Source organism: Cephus cinctus, unplaced genomic scaffold (assembly GCF_000341935.2).
Source record: "Cephus cinctus unplaced genomic scaffold, Ccin1 Ccin1_scaffold0617, whole genome shotgun sequence".
NCBI classification, from domain to species: domain Eukaryota; kingdom Metazoa; phylum Arthropoda; class Insecta; order Hymenoptera; family Cephidae; genus Cephus; species Cephus cinctus.
Genome location: NW_014333261.1, coordinates 73,287 through 92,700, shown reverse-complemented (window position 1 = coordinate 92,700; position 19,414 = coordinate 73,287). Strand labels below are relative to the sequence as shown.

At 45.1% G+C, this 19,414-nt stretch overlaps 1 protein-coding gene across 3 annotated transcripts; it reads right to left on the bottom strand.

The window, feature by feature from the left end:
- Window positions 1-51: 51 nt before the first annotated feature.
- On the bottom strand, window positions 52-19,311 carry LOC107269266 (receptor-type guanylate cyclase Gyc76C). Of its 3 annotated transcripts, none has more exons than XM_015742940.2 (18): window positions 18,690-19,311; window positions 14,889-15,008; window positions 11,466-11,806; window positions 10,528-10,725; window positions 5,804-6,110; window positions 5,419-5,565; window positions 5,131-5,324; window positions 4,745-5,059; window positions 4,348-4,635; window positions 3,815-4,075; window positions 3,672-3,743; window positions 3,447-3,594; window positions 3,193-3,342; window positions 2,758-3,097; window positions 2,464-2,686; window positions 2,245-2,389; window positions 1,879-2,135; window positions 52-1,793 (listed from the first exon to the last, which is right to left on the bottom strand). In XM_015742940.2, exons 3-18 carry the CDS (start codon window positions 11,763-11,765, stop codon window positions 867-869), a joined length of 4,272 nt encoding a protein of 1,423 aa, XP_015598426.1. In that variant the 5' UTR covers window positions 11,766-11,806; window positions 14,889-15,008; window positions 18,690-19,311; the 3' UTR covers window positions 52-866. The 3 variants fall into 3 exon arrangements, with proteins under 3 accessions (XP_015598426.1, XP_024942285.1, XP_015598424.1); XM_015742938.2 differs by having other exon boundaries at window positions 867-1,793; window positions 3,426-3,594; XM_025086517.1 differs by lacking the exons at window positions 10,528-10,725; window positions 11,466-11,806; window positions 14,889-15,008; window positions 18,690-19,311 and adding an exon at window positions 6,461-6,771 and having other exon boundaries at window positions 3,426-3,594.
- Between the last annotated feature and the right edge of the window lie 103 nt (window positions 19,312-19,414).

Sequence of the window (19,414 nt, the reverse complement as noted above, 5' to 3'; positions counted from 1 at the left end):
TTTATATCGAAAAAGAAACTCGCATCTTCCACCAGCATGAACATACATAGATACAGAAGGGAATAATCCGTTTAATTTAAATCCCCTCGTTTTACATAGATATATTATTATTCAGTTATATACATTTGACAACGTGTGATATATTACTAAGCACCTTAGGTACAATCTAGTTCACTTTTCACAGCCATACAGACAATTTGCTTTCCATCAGTGAACAATTATTATTTACCTACATGCATATACACATATTATACATAAATGATGCATGTATACGCATATACGTGCACGCCAAATTATGCGCGCGAGTACACGCTTGTGCCGTGTAAGAATTTAAATACACTGATGCGCCTTACATTACATATACACGGTTATTCAGAACTGTTGCACCACCTGAAGATGGTTCTACCATGCGAATTAATAAAAATCAAATTGACAATCGTGCAATGATCCTTAATAACCATGTCTATAGATATGTATACAATGTGTATACACGCAACATTATTCAGCACATCACGGCTCACAGCGTACTTCTCTCCCCTACTCTGTATACTTTGGTTAGAATGATTTATTTCTTATAAAAGAGTTTATTTCTCGTTTACACACTGATTTAAAAAAAGGAAGAAGGAGTAAAAGAACATTATAGACATAGGCCCACTGTACCAACTGTGTACCACAATTGAATTGTGCCTCTTTCTTCTGGAGCACGTGTCATTCTCTCCCACCTTCTTAACTCTGACGCGACACTCGTCCATATAAAATATCTAAGATTATTAAAAAATATACACTGTCGGTAACTTTCATATACATAAAATTGCATGTGTCTAATCTAAGAGAATGGCAACGATCGAACGACCAAGTTCTCGTCCTCAAACTATACTCTCGCGTTCCGACTGTAAGTCGTAACCAGCTATAACACCTCTCCGCAGAGATACGTCACTGCTGCGTAGTCCGTTACCGTTAAACAGGTTGACCCACCAGCTCCGTATGGAATTGCGCGCCGAGGCTTTCTTCTCGGGCACGCTATCCGCATTGGCAGCGGACGCTACTTGATCTAGGGATCTCCAACGTTTAACGGATGCATCGCCGATGGAGACCCCACCGCTTCCGCCATCGCCATCGGTCAACAGTGGCTCCGCCTCGTTTCTCGTGGCATGATGAGCGTGTGGCACTATTATCACGTTACCATTTGGATAATTGTTGTTCAGCACTTTGTCCGTAATGTTTGTCTTGAGTGCAGCCCGCGAACACTTGTCGCAATTCTCCAGAGAGCGAAAGCTCTTCCTAGGCTCGCGACTCCAGCAGAGATGCGATTCCAGACGACGCGAGTGACTCTCCGACGGAAACGGATCCAAGGATCTGGATTCTCTTATGGCCGACTGCGAGGGATAATCGTTTGTCGACGACGAGGATGCTATTGTCGATAGAACCCTTGGAATTTTGCGAAACTTTCCACGGGACTCTAGGAAGAGATCGTCCAGGACGAGCTTCACGTTTGCTACTCGGGACTCCAGTTCTGCTTCGCGTACTGTCATGTTTTCCAGGGTTGTCTTAGACACGCTGTCCGTTAGGTAGAGTGGTGATCTTTCCAGCTTTCTGGCGTGAACTGGTCGTGGTATTGGACTCGATCCTCCACACTGTGAAGATGAATCATCCCCGGATGGTCTTGGTACGCTAGACTGTCTTCGGCTTCCTGCACCTAGACCCGCCAGCAGAGAAGCTTGACGCGAGTCAGGGTTCAGCTTTGGACTTCGCCGAGGTCTGGAGAACAGTGGTGGCAAATCGCCCACGTCGACCTGGAAGCATTTTACATGCATTACACACCACGTCTCGTTAATATAAAATATTCAAAAGAAAATTATTCCAAATGACAAAACTTACTTCTCTTTTTTGTATGGCCTTGTCTGTCGCTCCGGTTAACCAGTACGTTTTAACTTCACCCTTTCCTTTCATGAGCACCAGGCCACGGTCCTCGATGATGTAGCCTCCTACCTTGTCCAAAGCTTCCTTGCACTGACCACTTATATGAATCCTAAGTGGTTCCCCGTTCGACTCCATACGTGACGCTGTATTTACTGTGTCACCAAACAAACAGTATCTTGGCATAGTCAGACCAACCACTCCAGCAACAACAGGTCCTAAAAATACACCGCAAGCGTCTGTTCAGTGCTTTTCTTTTTAGCAATAATAAATCTGTGCAATTTCTATAAAATGACCTAATGACTTCATCATCCTATAGCCTCTTACCCGTATGTATTCCTATTCGTAATTTCAATGTCTCGTTCGGCCGATGAGCAATAGTATGATGTTTTACGGCATTCAGCAACTCTAAAGACATTGAAGCTATTTCCCCGGCATGCCTGTTGCCATTCTTTATCGGGAGACCCGAGACCTGTTGATTAAATGAACATATTAATTATCCATAGCATGCTTGTACTTGCGATAATATGCATTCCTACTACTTACCACCATATAGGCGTCTCCAATAGTTTCAACCTTGTAGACGTCGTAGCCCTTGATGATCCGATCAAAAAGAGTATACAGATCATTGAGAAAATTGACAACCTGAAACGGCGTACTCTCCGCAGACATGGCCGTGAAGCCGACGATGTCGCTGAAGTAAATCGTCACCAGGTCGAAGGCCTCTGGTTCCACGCCGATACCATTCGTGAGGCAGTTGGCCACGGGTCTAAAAGAATTATATAAAATAGAATATAAAAATTAAATGGTGTTCACAAAGTCAATTATCATAATATTTACTCCGGTAACATTCTGTGCAGCAGATCCTCAGTCTTCTGCTTCTCCTCGAAAAGAAGGCGCGTACGCTCACTGACTAGATCTTCGAGGTTGTTGGCATACTTCTCCATCATGTCCATCATTTGGTCCATTATGTTGCGGTGCCGACCGGCTTTCATCTTTTTTAAACGAGTCCGTATCATCTTGAAGTCCGGCCTGAGCTCTGGACACTCTGCCCAGCAGTCGGTGATGGTGCTGACGATGTATTCCGCACAATCAGCTTCAGACTCGGACAGAATGTCGACGTTAGGTCTGAATGGCGGCTCGCCGTCTTCCGGAAACCTTTTCACTCTGTCTATGATTTCTGTCAAACCAATTAGAATGAATAGACTCGTTGCTCCGATCATACATATCTCCGTATAATGACATATATATAATCTTTATTTAATTAAAGTTTACCTTTGGGCTCTAGATTGACACCACCGTAGGGTCCCTTGCGGCCAATCATTTCAAAAAGAATAATAGCAAAGGAATAAATATCTCCTTCCTGTGTCCCACGAATCGGTGCGTTTGGATTTCTCAGCAATTCCGGCGCTTTCCAAAATAAGTCTAATCCAGGGGAAACAAGACAATTTTAATAACATACAGCAATGAAGAATGAAAAGACGTGCACATGTGGAGGACAAACACACTTCGATAATACTGATGTTCACCGATACTATCCGATTCGGCACAGTGCCGCATGTCGTGTAGACCAAAGTCTGAGACTTGTAGAACCCAACGCGATGTTACCACGCAATTGGAAGACTTTAGATTACCATGGCAGACTAGCGCAGATGACTCGTGAATATACAGCATACCCTGTGAGGATAGATATGTAATTACAACGGCAGTTAGTTATTCGACTATTAAACGTTACCAATATTAAATTCACGCACCTTAATGAGATCATGAACTAACGACGCAATGAACATATCATCTAACTTTATATCTTCATTTTCAATGATGTCCTGAAAAGTATAGACCGGTAAGTAATGACGGATATTTCATTGGAATTCGTCGAAATGATCTTAATGCTTACATAAAGACTTCCTTTGGCACAGTAATCGGTAATTAACAGTATTCTCATGGGCTCGACGCAAGCCCCAATAAAGGAATTGAGATTTCCATGGCGTATCTCGCGCAATATTCGCATTTCCTTCATTACGTCTCGCGAGATGTCCTTCTTCTTCGAGAACTTCAGCTCCTTTATCCTGACCACGACACCGTGGTAGTGGCCGGTCTGGGCGAACACTTGACCTCCGCACCTCGACTCGTAGGACATTGCGCTAACTAAACTTAACTGAAAATCGAATAAACGTTTGTCAATGTTACATAATAGACTCTACGTGAATATTGGACAGGGCTATTAATACTTCTGAACACGTTATACATAAAAAGCACACGTACTGTGTAATGTCGGTTTGTTCTGTTGAATGTTTAAAAACAAGTTAGTCACAGTACTGATAAATAGGTGTAGTAAAATATGCATGACGTAATTAGGATTCTTTTGTATTGACTTTAGAAGAAATGAAATGGAGTAAAGAATTCTCGTTGTCATTCAACTACTCTCACCTTACTAGGGGACGACATTTTATTGTCGAGATGGGGATATCCGTGAATCTGGGTTGGATCTATTTTCCATAAAAGACCCTCAATTTCCTGTTCAATTTTCCATCTCCTGTAGATACTCATGGTAATGACGGCAGCGCAGAAGAGGAGAACGGCCAGGATGCCAGCGGCCACGATACTGCGAAGATGTGTGTCATCCTTGGGGCAGTGCTCGTTCAGGAAACCGCATCCGGGCTCAGCTTCCGGTTTGTTCTTTCCCGGCCAATCCATGGCCTCCGATGGTCTATACACCTGCGTGTCAAGTTTGGTCAACGGAAAGCTCACTCTCTCCCAGTGGAGAATCGACACCGGTCCAGCCTGGTGATCGTTATCGCGCGAATGTCGTAAACAACTCACTCACTAGAGTTTCACCCTGCTGGAACTGTCCCACCGGCTTCATCTGATAGTCGCAGGAGAAGTTTTCCATACGGAATGAGTCCTTCTTCAAGGCAAGAACCGAAAAGTTTCCCTCGGAGTCGCCAAATTTGTCCAGCCTAATGGTGGCGCCGCTGACACTTTGATAGGTATGATTTTTTATTATCGTGTCTATGATCTGCGAGCCGTTGCTGGCAATTTCCTCCAAGCTATGATCAGGTTGATCCCGTAGAAGCTGATCCAGGGCGCGCGCGTACAGCTTCACCGAGTCGTACAGATACGCAGCGTGAATAGAGACGTACTGAAATGAAATTAGACAATTGCAAATACTTATTTACAAAATAAAATGAAAAACCTATGGACCTAGCGTACCTTTTCATACTTTCTCAGTAACTCGGGTATTACAAAATTAAAAGGTTCCCTGCTGCTGTATTCGCGAACCTTCTTCGTGAATTCCTCGTAGTTCTGTGTAGGTGGCGTGGATACGACGACCATGAGAGAGCGAGCCCTCTTAAGAAAATCTTTGGGCTCGAGACAGTTCTTCAAATGATCGAAGTGCTCCGGTTCTAATAAAAAAAAAAAAAAAAGATAAATCAATTATCGCCTGCTCCTCAAAAAAAATATAATCTGTCCTAAAAAAGTATCTGCAAGCATACTGACTCCATAAGTACTTCTGTGCCTCGCGTGGCGAGTAGGTCATCATATCAACATGAATCACCATGTACTCCCCATTATCCAGTAGCCTCTGATTCTGCATGGAGTTCATCATATCGATGAGAGACATGGCAGTACCCAGGAAAATATAAACTAAAAATAAAAATCCAAATAAAATACCACCATCCCCAAACAACGCCCCTACACGACCACAGCAAAATTTTAATAAACGCATGCTGTTCAAATACAAAAAAAAAAAACTGTCTACACAGTCAACAAAAGTCTAAGACCAAACTGAACCCAAAACAAATATCATGCAGAATGACGATTATCAGGTATCTACGGAAGGTAGTTAGCGCTAAATGAAAAAAAAAAAAAGAACTGCACTGACTCCGTGTCATATTCTTGGTCTCCTGTATAAGCTGAAACCATACGCTGCCCTGGCAGCATGGCAGCCTCTCCTCGCAGCAAGTGTGACGATCCTCAACGGTCTTGTAATGATTAACAGTAAGATTATGTTTGCCAGCCTGATCCTCAAGTGAGCGAGCAATGGTGGACCAGGCGCTCTCGGTGATGATGGTGAACTTGTTCCATCCATAGTGAAGAAGAAGAGCGATGACAGACTTGGTGACCTGGGTGTCGGGTGGTTCTGTGCGTGCGAAGGTGCTCACCTTGGAAGCCTTGTAGTCCGAGCATTTCTGCGATAATGAAAATTCAAGCGTTACGGTCGTTCGCACCATGAATACAGAGAGAAAGAGAGAGACGGACGTTAAGAGATGCAGAGAAGGGTTGGGATAGGTGGGACAAGTGGTGGACGGAAGAGAGAGGGGAATAAATCGCGCCGGTTAAATATAACCTGGAGAACGTAGAGACTCTCAGCCTGAGAGCTGCTGGAATGTGACATGCGCTCATTAACATATAAATTAAATGTGACAACTGGGGGTGGAGGACGGGGAGGGGGGGGTCAGATCTTCTTTAACGAACGGCTCTCAACTGGCCAGACACAGAAGAAGACCAAGCGTGCCGCAACAGGCAAACCAATAAAGACCATGTGAAAGAAACAGTCGAGTACGACGTAACCACGGCTACTCCTGGAGAGCATAGCTGGGATCGGGCACTTTTAGAGTCCACGCCTCGAAGAAGACGTCTGTCATAAAACTGAGACCTGGGTAATATCCTGCATTGACCCATTTAGTCCTGTTCTGGTCATTGTCGGCCGTTATTCTCGGTCCCGGTTTGCTATATTTAGACGAGACCACCTTGAGAGGAGAAGTCGTTGTGCAACCGGTATTGTTCAGGACTGGTTCCCTGCATTACCGACGGGGAAGAACGTCGACGTATCGGGCGGTCCCAGGAGCGACCGAAACGTAAAATAAGTATTATTAACAAGGAGCATCGACATTATTGGTACTGGGTAAACATGGTATGTATTGGAACAATGGTGGATGGTGGGGATCTTTGGTATACGCTCTCTGGCGAGTATCCCGAGAGCAACTTCCCAACACGTACGCACGCTTTCATTTATTCATAAATCAACAGAGTCTATTTATAGCACGGCAGACAAATAGCGATAGTCGCGCGTGCTCCTACGTATCCCCTTGAATGGTAAAACGCGGAATGGGAATACGCCCTGAAAGATTCGATGGGTTTCAACAGGTGGTTTCAACCCGGAGCGAAATGCCCAGTGTACACAGAGACAATGAAGGGGAGCTGGTGGCTCGGTAAGAAACCGAAGGAATTCACGATGGCGACACTTTTCTATATAGAGGCAGTAGCGAGGAGAAGAATAAGGTCTTCATTGTTTTAGAGCGTAGCATTACAGTGAGACGAGCGTGGAAAGTGGTTAAAGCAGACGATATCCTGCGTAAAATAAACCTTGTGGGCTGTGGAGCTATATAAATGTATAATTATAGTGTTAAAGATAGACCAATAATCGAAGCTTACTTTTGAGGGGGTTCCGAAAAATATTTGACACCGTCTATAAAAGCTCTTTGTTACAATTACTCATTGTACAGAGAGATGACAGTCGGGCTGCATATATAGGGATGATCTGATAAATGTACGGGGTGTATCGTTTGTCACGTGAAAATTCACGAGTGAAACAGGTGGCCACGTGGGGTCGTGCTATTTTGTGTATTCGAAAGGGGAAAGCGAAGCCACGATGTAAATAGGACAAGTGCATCGCGTCGGCGTACGGTTCAGAGGAGCCGGTCGGGGCCTAAAATAATCCAGGAGCGATTTATAAATAGGCCAGAGTGGAATGTCCGAAAATACATTGGATCGAGGGGTCGACGGGGCGATCGAGGAGGGTACGGCCCTGCGTTCATGTGTATATACATATCGTGTATTGTCAACGCGCGTATAGATATACATACACGAGACCCCGGGGTAAATATTGGAACAGATGCCGAGAAGCGGCGTTGTGCGATCGGCAGCTCGAATCGATTTTTCTAGCTCAGGCAAAAAAGCTTCGGGGTACGAATGAAAGAAAAGAAAAAAGTAATTACGTATGAGGCACAGGATAACAGAGGAAAGCAGGACGAAAGAAAAGGTTACCCCGCAGACGGTAACGGAGTGCGACACTCGCGTAGTGAAAATGGCTAAAAACCCGGAGAATAAGGAGAGGAGAAAAAATAAAGGGTGTATGAAAAAGAACGGCAAAAAATAGCAAGGGAGACAAAGAAGAGTGGGGGGGGCAGGGGCAGGGGCAGAGAATAAACAAGAGCAAAAGGCGAAGTAAGGATGGTGCCGAGGTGAAAGAGGAGAAGAAGAGGAGAAAAGGGAGAAGGCAGGCGTGCGTTTGTGTCGCGTGGTGCGAACCAGCTTTTCGTCCGTCCGTTGGGTTGGCAAGCAATAGCCGTCTAAATATAGCCGCGATAAACACAGCGAGTTAGTAAGCTGTACTACAGCACAGTCGTATCCTTGAATGCTTAAATAATGACGCGAGACGACTGACTTCGTACGACTCGAAATCGACGGAAAGATAACGGTGCTGCGAGAGACTTAGATCGCAGGAAATGTTCGAATGTAAATCAAAGCAGCGAATATCGTCATTGGGCGTTACGGGAAGACGATTTCCCTCCCACCGAAGTTCCTGGATAGGCACGATTGAGAACCAGCTAGCTATTAGGCGTAAAATAGATACTTGGAAGACTCGACGTCGACGGCGCCGGGTAGGACGTTTTCTTTGTAAGAAAAAAAAATTGTTCAGTAAACTTCACAGGGGTGTCGCTAGTCGTGAACGGAACGTTACAAGATACGGCCTTGCTCCTCTCGGTTGCCTCATGGTCTTGCGTCATCGCGACCTGATGGCCAAACGATTTTTTTCTCTTCTTCGACCGCCTCTGTGCCTCCCCCTCTGCCGTTTACGTCTTTCCGCCAACGACCACGATAACGGCAATTGAATAAAATACATACGAAATAACGAATTGAAAATGTGGGGCGCGGAGCAAGGAACCGCCGGCAACACAATTCCGAGAAGTAAATGCGGGGCGAAAGACCTGCCGCCGCTTTTGTAAGCGCGCCCAGACGTCGCCGAAGCAGCTTCAAAAGTCTTCGAAGTGCGTGAACGTCGCTTCTAGAGTGGTCGCGGCGATGATAACGACCGGAAACCAGAGCGCCGATTTTCGTTCAACGTCCAAATGGATTATACGAATTGATGATTATCGTTAAAATAACTCTCTGACAAAGCGTAATACGCGTCAACGGTACCTAAGGATAGAGTCCAACGAAATTGGACGTGAGTCGAGTATGGCTTGGCCGAATATACTCGGCAAGACGGAATGAGATTTTCGCGCTTCATGGTGTTGTCAAGTCGAGAAGACGCGTCGCAGTGAATTCTGGAAGTTAAATGGCGTCGGGAAAGGCGTAGAAATAATTTCAGAGTTACGCGTTTCGTTTGAACTCGTTGAGTACGCGTAGTCCGGTCACTTGCGTCGGGCATAATACCAATTAAGGTTTAATTGACGGAGTTTCGCCCCAAAGGAGAGCGAAACGTTTGCCGTCCTTACGAGACTGACGTAAGAATGCAGGGAGGACTCGAGAAACAAGATGAAACGATATAAATTAAGTATTCACCGTGTTAGGCATTGTAGTTTTCTTTTTTTTTTTTTTTTTTTCCTTTAAAGAAAATTTCATAAAACTGGCACCGGCACTCATTGGCCCTGCGTAGACGAACCGTTGAAAAGTCATTCAATCGCCCGAGCACAGTCTACTTGGTGAAGAGTAATAAAGCTCCGAAGCGCCCTCTGACACAACGAAGCTCACCCCGTCCGAGAGGCTCCAATAGAAACAAGAGAAATACGTGTTTAACGGCCCGTCAGGACATACAGAGGCACGTCGACCACAATATATACTCACGAGAGGACACAACCGGACGGGCACACAACTATCGGCCGTAACAATGGAGCAATAGAGGCCCGGAGTGTGCATTCACTCGGTTGGGAATAGGATCCGAGTCCATTGATACATATTAAGGTTTTGACGTGGGTCGAGGAGCTGGAAAGTGAAAATCAAACAAGAGGATGTAAAAAAAAGAGGTAGGAATTAACCTTGTCATCGAGACGATACACAAGCGACTGGTCCACTAGGTGCCTGATGAAAATGACGTATCAGGTGGAGATCCGAAGTATGGAAGACTGTATCTGTTGTGATAGTGAATATCTCAAATAAAACGATACCGACAGCCGGTTCGAATCGGTGATCCAAGTGATCGAGATCAGACGTAAGAGGACTAAGGATATGATATATAGTGATAGGACCTGGCGAACGTCGGGTACTGGGCCAGCCAAGCCGGACCAGGTAAGCGTCCGGCCGACTGCGTGGGGCATCAACAGGCTCGGCTATAAATAGACCGCGAAGGTCAGGGGAATCAGCAGTTTTCATGCAAATGCGTCGCCGATAAAATAATATCGGATCCGTCGTCCCTTTCTCCCTGTATTTCCAGCTGGCGTCGCGACGACGACCATCGGCTTCCTGGTACGCCGTTGGATTTTCTCATGGCGCGGAAACGTGAGCCAAGGTAGCGGAGCTCGCTGCTGCCATCGGGGATCAAGGGTGTTGGTCTACGTGGAAGGCTACGGGCGTTCCTGACTGAACGTATTAGCGTGTACTTACGTAGCTGATCATGGGTATGTTGCGGGACTGGGCTACTATGGCCTCCACGTAACAAGAACCTTCTGGCCCGAAGAAGGCTGCCACCCCGTCGCAGATCATGTCGATCATCGCCCTGGTTGCCTCCACGGTCTCACCCCGGGTATCGCTCCAACGCATCACCAGCCTCACGTTTGGTAATATACTCGGGTCGCTGTTTATCTGAAAGAGGAGCCTGGGATTATTTAAAGGGAATAAGTGTCGAAGGCTAACTACAGAGTTAAATTGGGGCTGCCGAGCGCGCCTGACAGTGTCAAAGAGCCACGGCTCGATCCGAGTAAATTTCTAAAACGTTCAGCCGTTGCGCTAGGAGTCGCATTTACGTCGAGTAATTTGCATCAAGAATGCAGCCAGCCAACGGCATACAGCGGCGTACCGATATTGATATCGGTAACGTCGTACAGGGTTACTTGTCGTTCTAGAGCGCTCTAGAGAGCCGAGAAGTCAGTGCATTACTACACGCTGGAATTTACGGCAGACCAATTCGCCACGAGAAGGATCATAGCGATCGTTATGAAAATTAATAACGCCGTTTACAGAATTACACGTCGGACTATATTTACGTGTGCTACATGTTACCTTGGCGTGTCCGACTTTGGCAACTGTTCCAGGAAGGAAACAAGATGATCCCACACGCATTATAAGATCATTAAAGAGGATTAGTCATACCCCGTTGATGCACGAAAGAGCCGTGCTTCCACAGCTGCATTTACGTAACACCCTTAAACACGTGCACCGGGCACTGCCGACAACGTAAAAGTAACGATAGTCCATAGAGTACATACAAACGGAACAACGGTACAGGTCCACGATCTATCAGTCCCCAATGCCAAGACCCATATAATACAGACGCGATCGGACTCTCGTCCTCTTAAAAGTATCCATAGGCCTAAGAAGATCACCTCATCCAGTGCCATGGAGAGTGCCCCAGAGATAGCGAGTCCCTGCCGATCCTTGAGACCACCCTTGATAGCAGTGAGGTAGCCAATGGTGAGATTTTGGGACTTGCGAGGTGGACCCTCGAGGGTCCCAGGCAGCAGCGAGGATGAATCAGCGACGGTGAGAGGGGGCCCGACGGCTGTGGCCAGAATCAGGAGGAAGAGGATCGCCCGCAGGCCGGGTAGAAAGAGGAGCAGCAGCTGGGCCGGGGGCTGGCGACAGGGAGGCCTGCGTCGGCTCGAATCTGGCGGGCCGGGGCGCATGGCCGCCGCCCCCACCGGTCAGCGCCTCCCTCCTGCTTCACCTGTAATCAGAGTCATCATTCAAATTAATCTTGACAATCATCATCGATATGCGAAGGAATATCATCACAAAACACATTATATATATCGCAGCATTGCCACCCATCACCAGACCATAAATAAAAATATCCTATTTCAACCTGACCCAACTGCTCGATAGGCTATATCGAATTAACGTTCAGTACACTCTGTCGAAAGTGTCTCTCGAGTCTAACGCCATATTTATAACTAGAGCGCGTATAGTTCAATTGATTTATAAATGACACCGATTCGATCCTCTTATCAGACGATGCTCGTGACATTGGTTAACAGCCTGTATTGCATGTCTTTCAATAATCCGACAGAATTATACAATATATTAAATGCTTGGGCGTACACTTATCAGACGTCGTATTCGTCGCCATAACAATTCACCTGGATCTACACGCAGAAATACACCGAGCAAATAAGCGCTCGGTCTGCTCAATTTAATTACGAAGTAGATATATGCCCAGTGTGTACACTACGCGGAGTCCCTAAAGTTGCCCAGAAAAGCCGCACAGCGGCGCCACTGGTCTCTTCGTCTATTCCAGTTACAACAATAGTCATCCATCACGGAGTTACGTCACACGGAGTGGCGATTCGTCATCGGCAACCATTCGTTCGATTAGTCAACGAGCCATCATCGGTGACGTTTCATGACGGCTCCCAACACACTTCCTAGACTGTTCGTTCCTTTGAGGTTAGAAACTAAAATCTGCTACATGCTAAAGTCACCGAGCAACGGGTAGATTACGAAAGCTGTGCACTGGAAATATTAAACCCCATCATCCCCCGGGGCATCCGCGCGCGAATTATGATCAAAAAGAAAATATAGCTCACGGATGTCATTAGTCGAATTCGCCGGGATCGTGAAACGCATTAGTTTCTCCACTCGATCCCGTTAATTAAGTCGCAGGGATGATTAACAAGCTACGTGCACACAGCTGGTGCCATCCCCTTGTTTTTTCTACACCCTCCGAGAACTGCTTGGTTTAATATACAGACGAGGATTTAGAGCCTGGCCGTTAACGTTACACGCGGACTGTCTCGCCATTAGGTTCAACGTTAATACTTCCCATTATCATGATTAATTAATTTCGCACGAAGAATCGCAAGATTACATTAGAGATAAAGTATGGCCGCCTAACAGTACGTCATATATCCGCCTATACACAAGGCTTACTCGAGTACCGTGTAATAAGTCACTGGCTTCTTATGCCATTTGAATTAAACGAAATCGCAATTAAATGCACGTGATTCCGACCCCTACCCAAGCGAGCGTGCGTGGTAATTAGGAAAAATTAATGGCATCTTGACGTACTCGAAAGTCTGACTGCTCGGCGACGAGTACAGTGTATTAATAGTATATGGGAATAGTAATAGACGAAGATACGCGGTACCAAGGAGGAGGTAGGAGTATATAAACGGCTGCCAGTAGCTGAACGTTTACGCAATCCAGGGTCAACACTCGCGGTGCATATCATTTAGATAAACATTCATAACTCACATCTCGCTTGCTCTCTCCCGTGTATGTCGCCCGAACCAAATCTGTTATCCGTTCCGTGAGAAGGAGTGAGAGAAGAAAAATTAGGACTATCCGCGAGAAGTGGATAGACGTACGAGAGAGCCAAAGACGCTGTAACCGCAACAAGAAAATACTCCGCGGTTATGCCTGGCATTCGAGTATCACGCGTTCGCCGTTTACACTAGAGGCGAGCTACGACTTCGTTTAGAACCACCTCAACGTCCTGTTAAGATTAACGCTATGGTCGACTGCGAATAGAATTTCGCTTATGAATTAACTTTGACTAGAGGATACGCTACACTGCAAGTGGCAAGAAAAAGAGTAGTACGAGAGTTTTGTGTACTTTTGAAGGTTATGAAACAAATTTTTTTTACTCTACACCACGAATCTATCGGTTGCCGTCAATATGCTGGAATTCTGAGTCGTTGGAATATTCCGTGAGTTTTGTAGAGCGACCGTTCACCAAATTAAGCAGTCAGTGGCCAATTGGTGGTTTAATAATGGTACGGGTGGAACTTGCTGCCAAGTCACTGTAATTAGTAACGAGCGAGTAGACAAAAAAAATAATAGAGAATTCAACGCTCTTAATAAAAAGACATGCGTGGATTGAATCCTTGCTCGTGATACATGATAGTATCTGGGAAAAAAAAAATTTTTTTTTTTCCATCTGGCACTTAATACACTTAGAGACGCTCTTCTCCTGTGACTTATCTAAACTCGTTGATTAGCCCCTGAAAAACTGGGAGGATAAACTCTGCGAAGAAATTCACCTTTTATCTAATTCCTTGTACAAGCCAACTTATGAAATTCGTTCATTTCATTCCCAGGACCGCATACCTAGTGTCAGTGATAAATATTTTTGTTCGTAAAAAAATTAATAAAAATTGGAAATAAGTTGAAAGCCAGGACCAAAACAATTTTTGATGGACGCTGAAGGTGTCCGGTGTAGATTTTATAAACGGATGCAAGATATTCCACCTAATGGCAAAGGTCACATTCGACGAAAGGATATTGGATTCGGGTGTGCCTGAATCCAAACGAAGAAAACCTAGAAGTTGGTCTCAAAAGTCAGTTTCAAATATAGTGAAACAATAACCTGAGACTGCCGGCTTATAGGTGCCATCTGGAACGAGCCGTTGGAATAGAGTTACAGCCGAGTAAATGAATGGGAATTGTTATCAGCCTTCTACGTGTATGTTTAGATTAGCATATTTTTAGGTCAATCGGATTTTTGGCGGTTGAATGCCGAACAAGAAGGAACAAAATGTTAGGAACATCTATGTTGTGCTTGTCCCCGTGAGTATTTACATAAAATTCCGGAAAAAAACAGAGATACGAGTATGGCTACGTGTGATAAAATGAAAGAAAAATCCGTATAAGTCCGTTGCTTTATGACGGAAGTCTACCGAGATAACGCTAATTTCTTCGCCACTAAATACTTGGATAAGAGCTTAGAGTAGTAGCGAAACGATAAAGGCTCACTTGCAATGGAACCGAGGTGCAAATTTATCCTGAGGACGCCGTCGCTTAAAACCCACCTAAACAACATGGCAAGCTGTCCTCAGCAGGAAGATCGTCGATGGTCGTTTGCTATTTCGCAAGCATTATGACGCCAGAGAGGACTCTTCTCCGTTTCGGCCTGAACGTCAAACAGCCACCTGAAAATAACCAAATTATCGATTATTAAAAAAAAATCTAAAAAATTTAATCAAACACGACAGTATCATATCTACGCAAGGATTTCGTTCGTTACCCATTTTCTTGTTTGAGACTGACAGAACTTATTTCTACTGATGATTCCCACTTAATGAAAGCTATTCAAAGAATGAGTTTCAGAACCTATTTCGATGAGCAATATGCACGTAAACAAGTCGTAGAAAAAGTTTGGACACATTTCTGCCACTGAACAGCTTAAGCCACACGAGTTACATACGTGGGTGTTACGTTGGGACATATAGTATATAATATACTAAAAAGGCGTGAGACTGAACATTCGAATTCTAATAAAAAATTTCGAAATCCATCCGAGTACACAAATGGGATACTTAGTAACGTCGTTTAGAAAGAAGAACTTGGCCATGGGCATTTTTCAAAATCCCTAATGGGTATTTTAGGGCCGACCGAGTGACTTCCTTGTGATGTGCTACTGATAAGGTCATTAATGATTTAGTTTGTCAGCGCCAGATTACAGAATTCATTTGGCTATCACGGATCGATACTGGTGCGATAATCGCAGGTTAATGCCTGACAAGTGGCTCTCAAACGTTGGTCAACGTGTGACGTTAAGACTCATCGACCGGAATGGATCCTTGTCATCCGCGAAAGCATGTAAACTGATATAACTAATACAGATCTCTATGAGAAATAACAAGGTCACATGAAGAGAGATTGGTTAGGAGTGGAATTAGGTAAATAATTGCCTGTGACGAGTTACCTCTAGGAAACAAGACGAAGAGAGAGCAAGTTACTTGAAAGGTTAGAAAAATTAATAAAACCAGAAACTGATTTCAGCATTAAAAAACCGCAATCACAAGAGTTACAACAACGTTACGTTTGCTAATCCGTGTTGGGTCGAGACGGTGAGCATTATAACACGTGGTCGTAGAGTCAGCCGCTTTTCTTTCGCGTGGCTCCCACTACGTGTATAACGTTACTCCGGCGTTCTATAAATAAGCCGGTAGCCGGCAGGCACGAGGAGCGCAGCGATAGAATCGGCTGAATCGTCTGGGATCGAAGGTATCGTTATAGGATAGATTCCATTTACTCCAGGTAGGATAGCTGGATATTCTCAGTGGATACACCTAAGAAGTAGACTGTGAATAGTTTGTGGAAGCAACGATGGTTACATATACATATATATTTAACCAGCATAAGACAGTCAAGCAGGCAGGCAGACAGGCAGATCAGCCAGCCCAGTAGGACCGGTAGGTTTGGTTTACTTCGAGTCGTTTGTGTGTGGCCAGTCGGCCGGCTACTTCTCGGCCGAGTCGATCGGGTTCGTGTATACTCGGGAATCCTCGGTACCGTTCGCGCCTCTGGCCGATCTCGTGTGCATGCCCAAGCACAGAACAGCACGACGTAGCACAGCACGGAGCAGAATACACTACAATACTGTATACTACAGTGCCTTAGCCACGGTATAACATGAAATAGCATAGAGCAGCACGGGCAGACATGCTGGCAGCGGCTGAACAGCATCCGTATACGTTATAGCGGTTAGAACTGTCGTGCGCATGCGCGACTGTGTAGATTCAGTATGCATTCACCCGTGCATCGATGCATACGGGCGTATACGAGTGAGGATAGCAGGAGCCCTAACCGGCCTGTCGAACCTCCAGAGAGACACAATGATCACTTGGACTTGTCGATGCCACCTAAAACACCACAAGGTTCAATTCTCGGGTGCTGTAATATTTTAAAGCTATTTTTGTAACCGTTGGCGCCTACTCGCAAGCCCCACGCACTCCTATTGCATTGTTTCGCGCACGACCCAAAGTCCTCCGTTATCTCTGGCTTCTTTCGAGCGTCCATCGTGTCGTACATAAATTGTGTCCCGACTGTCCTCGCCGTATTTCTCGCTACTTCTTTTCTTCTTACTGTACTTTTCCATGCAGAACACTCATCGGACTAATTGTTAAACGCCTGAAAAAGTCATTGGGACTAGGCTCAACGTCTTTTTCGTTACTATGTATTTGTTAGGATACCTGACAATAGAGGCCGGCACTGTATATACCGAGTACCACATTTTATTCGCTACTTAATACGTACTTAAAAGTCGCCAGTCTCTACTTGCTCCTCGTTACTCAACCAGTGTAGCTATATTCCCGCCAGAAATCTACTCAGAGCATTCTTTTCTGGCCGGTATCCCGACAATAATAATTGCACACGTAAATTTCTTCGCACTTCATTTGCCGTGACCACGATGTCCACGTCAACTGGGAGGTATGAAGATCGCTATGTAACCTAGGTAACTAAAATTGAAAATAGCACGGGGTCCTTGAAAACTGTTGAACACCTGTTTCTCGATTCGTTTGGCTTAAGCGAACGCACGATTCTCGTTATATATGTTATGTACAATAATAATTATTTAATTACACGAATTCTTGAATTTGTCCTGTGAACTTATAACCAAGAAAGCCATATATATATACATACGTGTACTAGCGATCGCCTCTCTCTCTCTGTAAAATTATCCTTTAGGTAATTCATTTAACATACGGTGGAATCTCGTTTCACTTTTTTACGACATTGAAAATGCTAATTAAGTAACGTCCTGTGTTGGGGACTTGTTGAGTTTCGCATGAACGGTAATCAAATCTATTAACGAATACGCGTGAAATCAGCGCAACAGAGAACGCATTCGATTGACTATATTTCGTGGATATAGATATGAAAATTATGGAATCGAGCGATACATAAATTTACATATATTTACTCTTGGTGGCTTTATCCATCGGAATTCATTGGCGCCATGTGTGGTGTAACAGGGAAAATCACACAGAATCGTGAGAGGCCAATCAGCCTCCAGAAATATAACTAGAATTTATTTAACCTTTCGCGTGCGTCTAGCTCGAAATAAAAAGTAGAGAAAAAAAATATCCATTCACCACATGGACTTCCGAATGTTGTTTTCTTGTCAATCTACGACTGTATGATTTATTCGCATAGCACAAAAGTACATGTAAAACGCTGAGACCTTATTTGCGCCGCAGTTTTCACTATTCTCAATATTCCTAAGCGTCTCATTGCCGTGGTCATACTTGTTTTTCTAACCTTTCATAGTGTGCAGTAGCCGTGGTAGTTTTCATAGAAAATAACAAGCATACGTAGTCTCCCTGTTATCATAGTATCTTCTTAATAACCCTATTTATCAGTAATCCTATCACGTAACGTCATTTCCTTTTTATTAAGGGATATAAGCGCATCCTGAAGCGCTACGACGCCTTCGACTTGACTCAACAACATAGTATCGTCCATGGTATACAAATTTTTAAAAAAGGCCCAAGGAGTGTTCTTCCGAGTATTAAAAATGCATAGGAAATTAATGAAATGGAGATTGAAGAGAAAGAAGTACAGATGAACCACCAGAGGATGTTCCCGGCGACAGGGAAGGCACGAGCGACGGACGCGCCTCCTCTACGCGCACGATCGCGAACTTTCAAACCCTCGACGGCTTTGTTTACCGCCTTATCAAAGTCGATGAGCTTAACGTAAACCAACGAGAAACAAAAGGACCTACCTAGTTCCGGATTCCTTCTCTTCTCAGAGACAACCTAACTACCACCTAGTCTCTATATTCTTTTTATATACGTTAGCATTAGACGTTTCCTTAGCATTACCTGTTACACGCGGCTGTATCCAGCATGGTAATCCAATGAGCGCAGGTTAGCTCATTCTCGTAACGAAGCCACCGTCTTAGGCACAAACTACACTCCTTTATTTATTTATATGTTTATTCCTCTTTCGTTTTCTCTTCAGGATCTTCCGCTCTTTGCCCAGTCCTGTCTCTTTCTCACTCTCGCTCTCTCTCCGTCCCTCTCCTCAATCTTCTGCTCTCCTTCCGCGTAGCTTCTCTTCCTCCCTGTCTCTCTTTCGCCTTCCCTTTCTCCTACTACCGTGTATCACTTCCCCTCTTGCTGTATAATCGTATCTTCTCTTAGCCTCGGTCGATCTCTCTCGCTCTCTTTTTTTGTCGCACAGAACAAGAAGTAATCGTGAATGCAACGAAAACGCGGAAGGTACGCGACGCCTTGTTTGATCTCTTTCGCGCGACGCACTTGTACGCGCACGGAGGCCTTTCCGCACTGTACGTACGATTTCTCTTTGCGTTCTACCAACGGGATACACGACGCTCGCTTAACCGCACGACGATTATCCGGCGTGTACCATTGGACACTCTCCGCTCCCACGGTGAGAAAACTCAAGGGATACTTTTACGAAGCACACAACCACCCGTTGCCAGAGGCCGCAACATACTGAGGGAACACATGATTTCGAGAGCTTAGTGCGAGATCGCGCCGCCCAGGGGGCACCACTGGACCTGCCCGGTTACCATTACGACTTC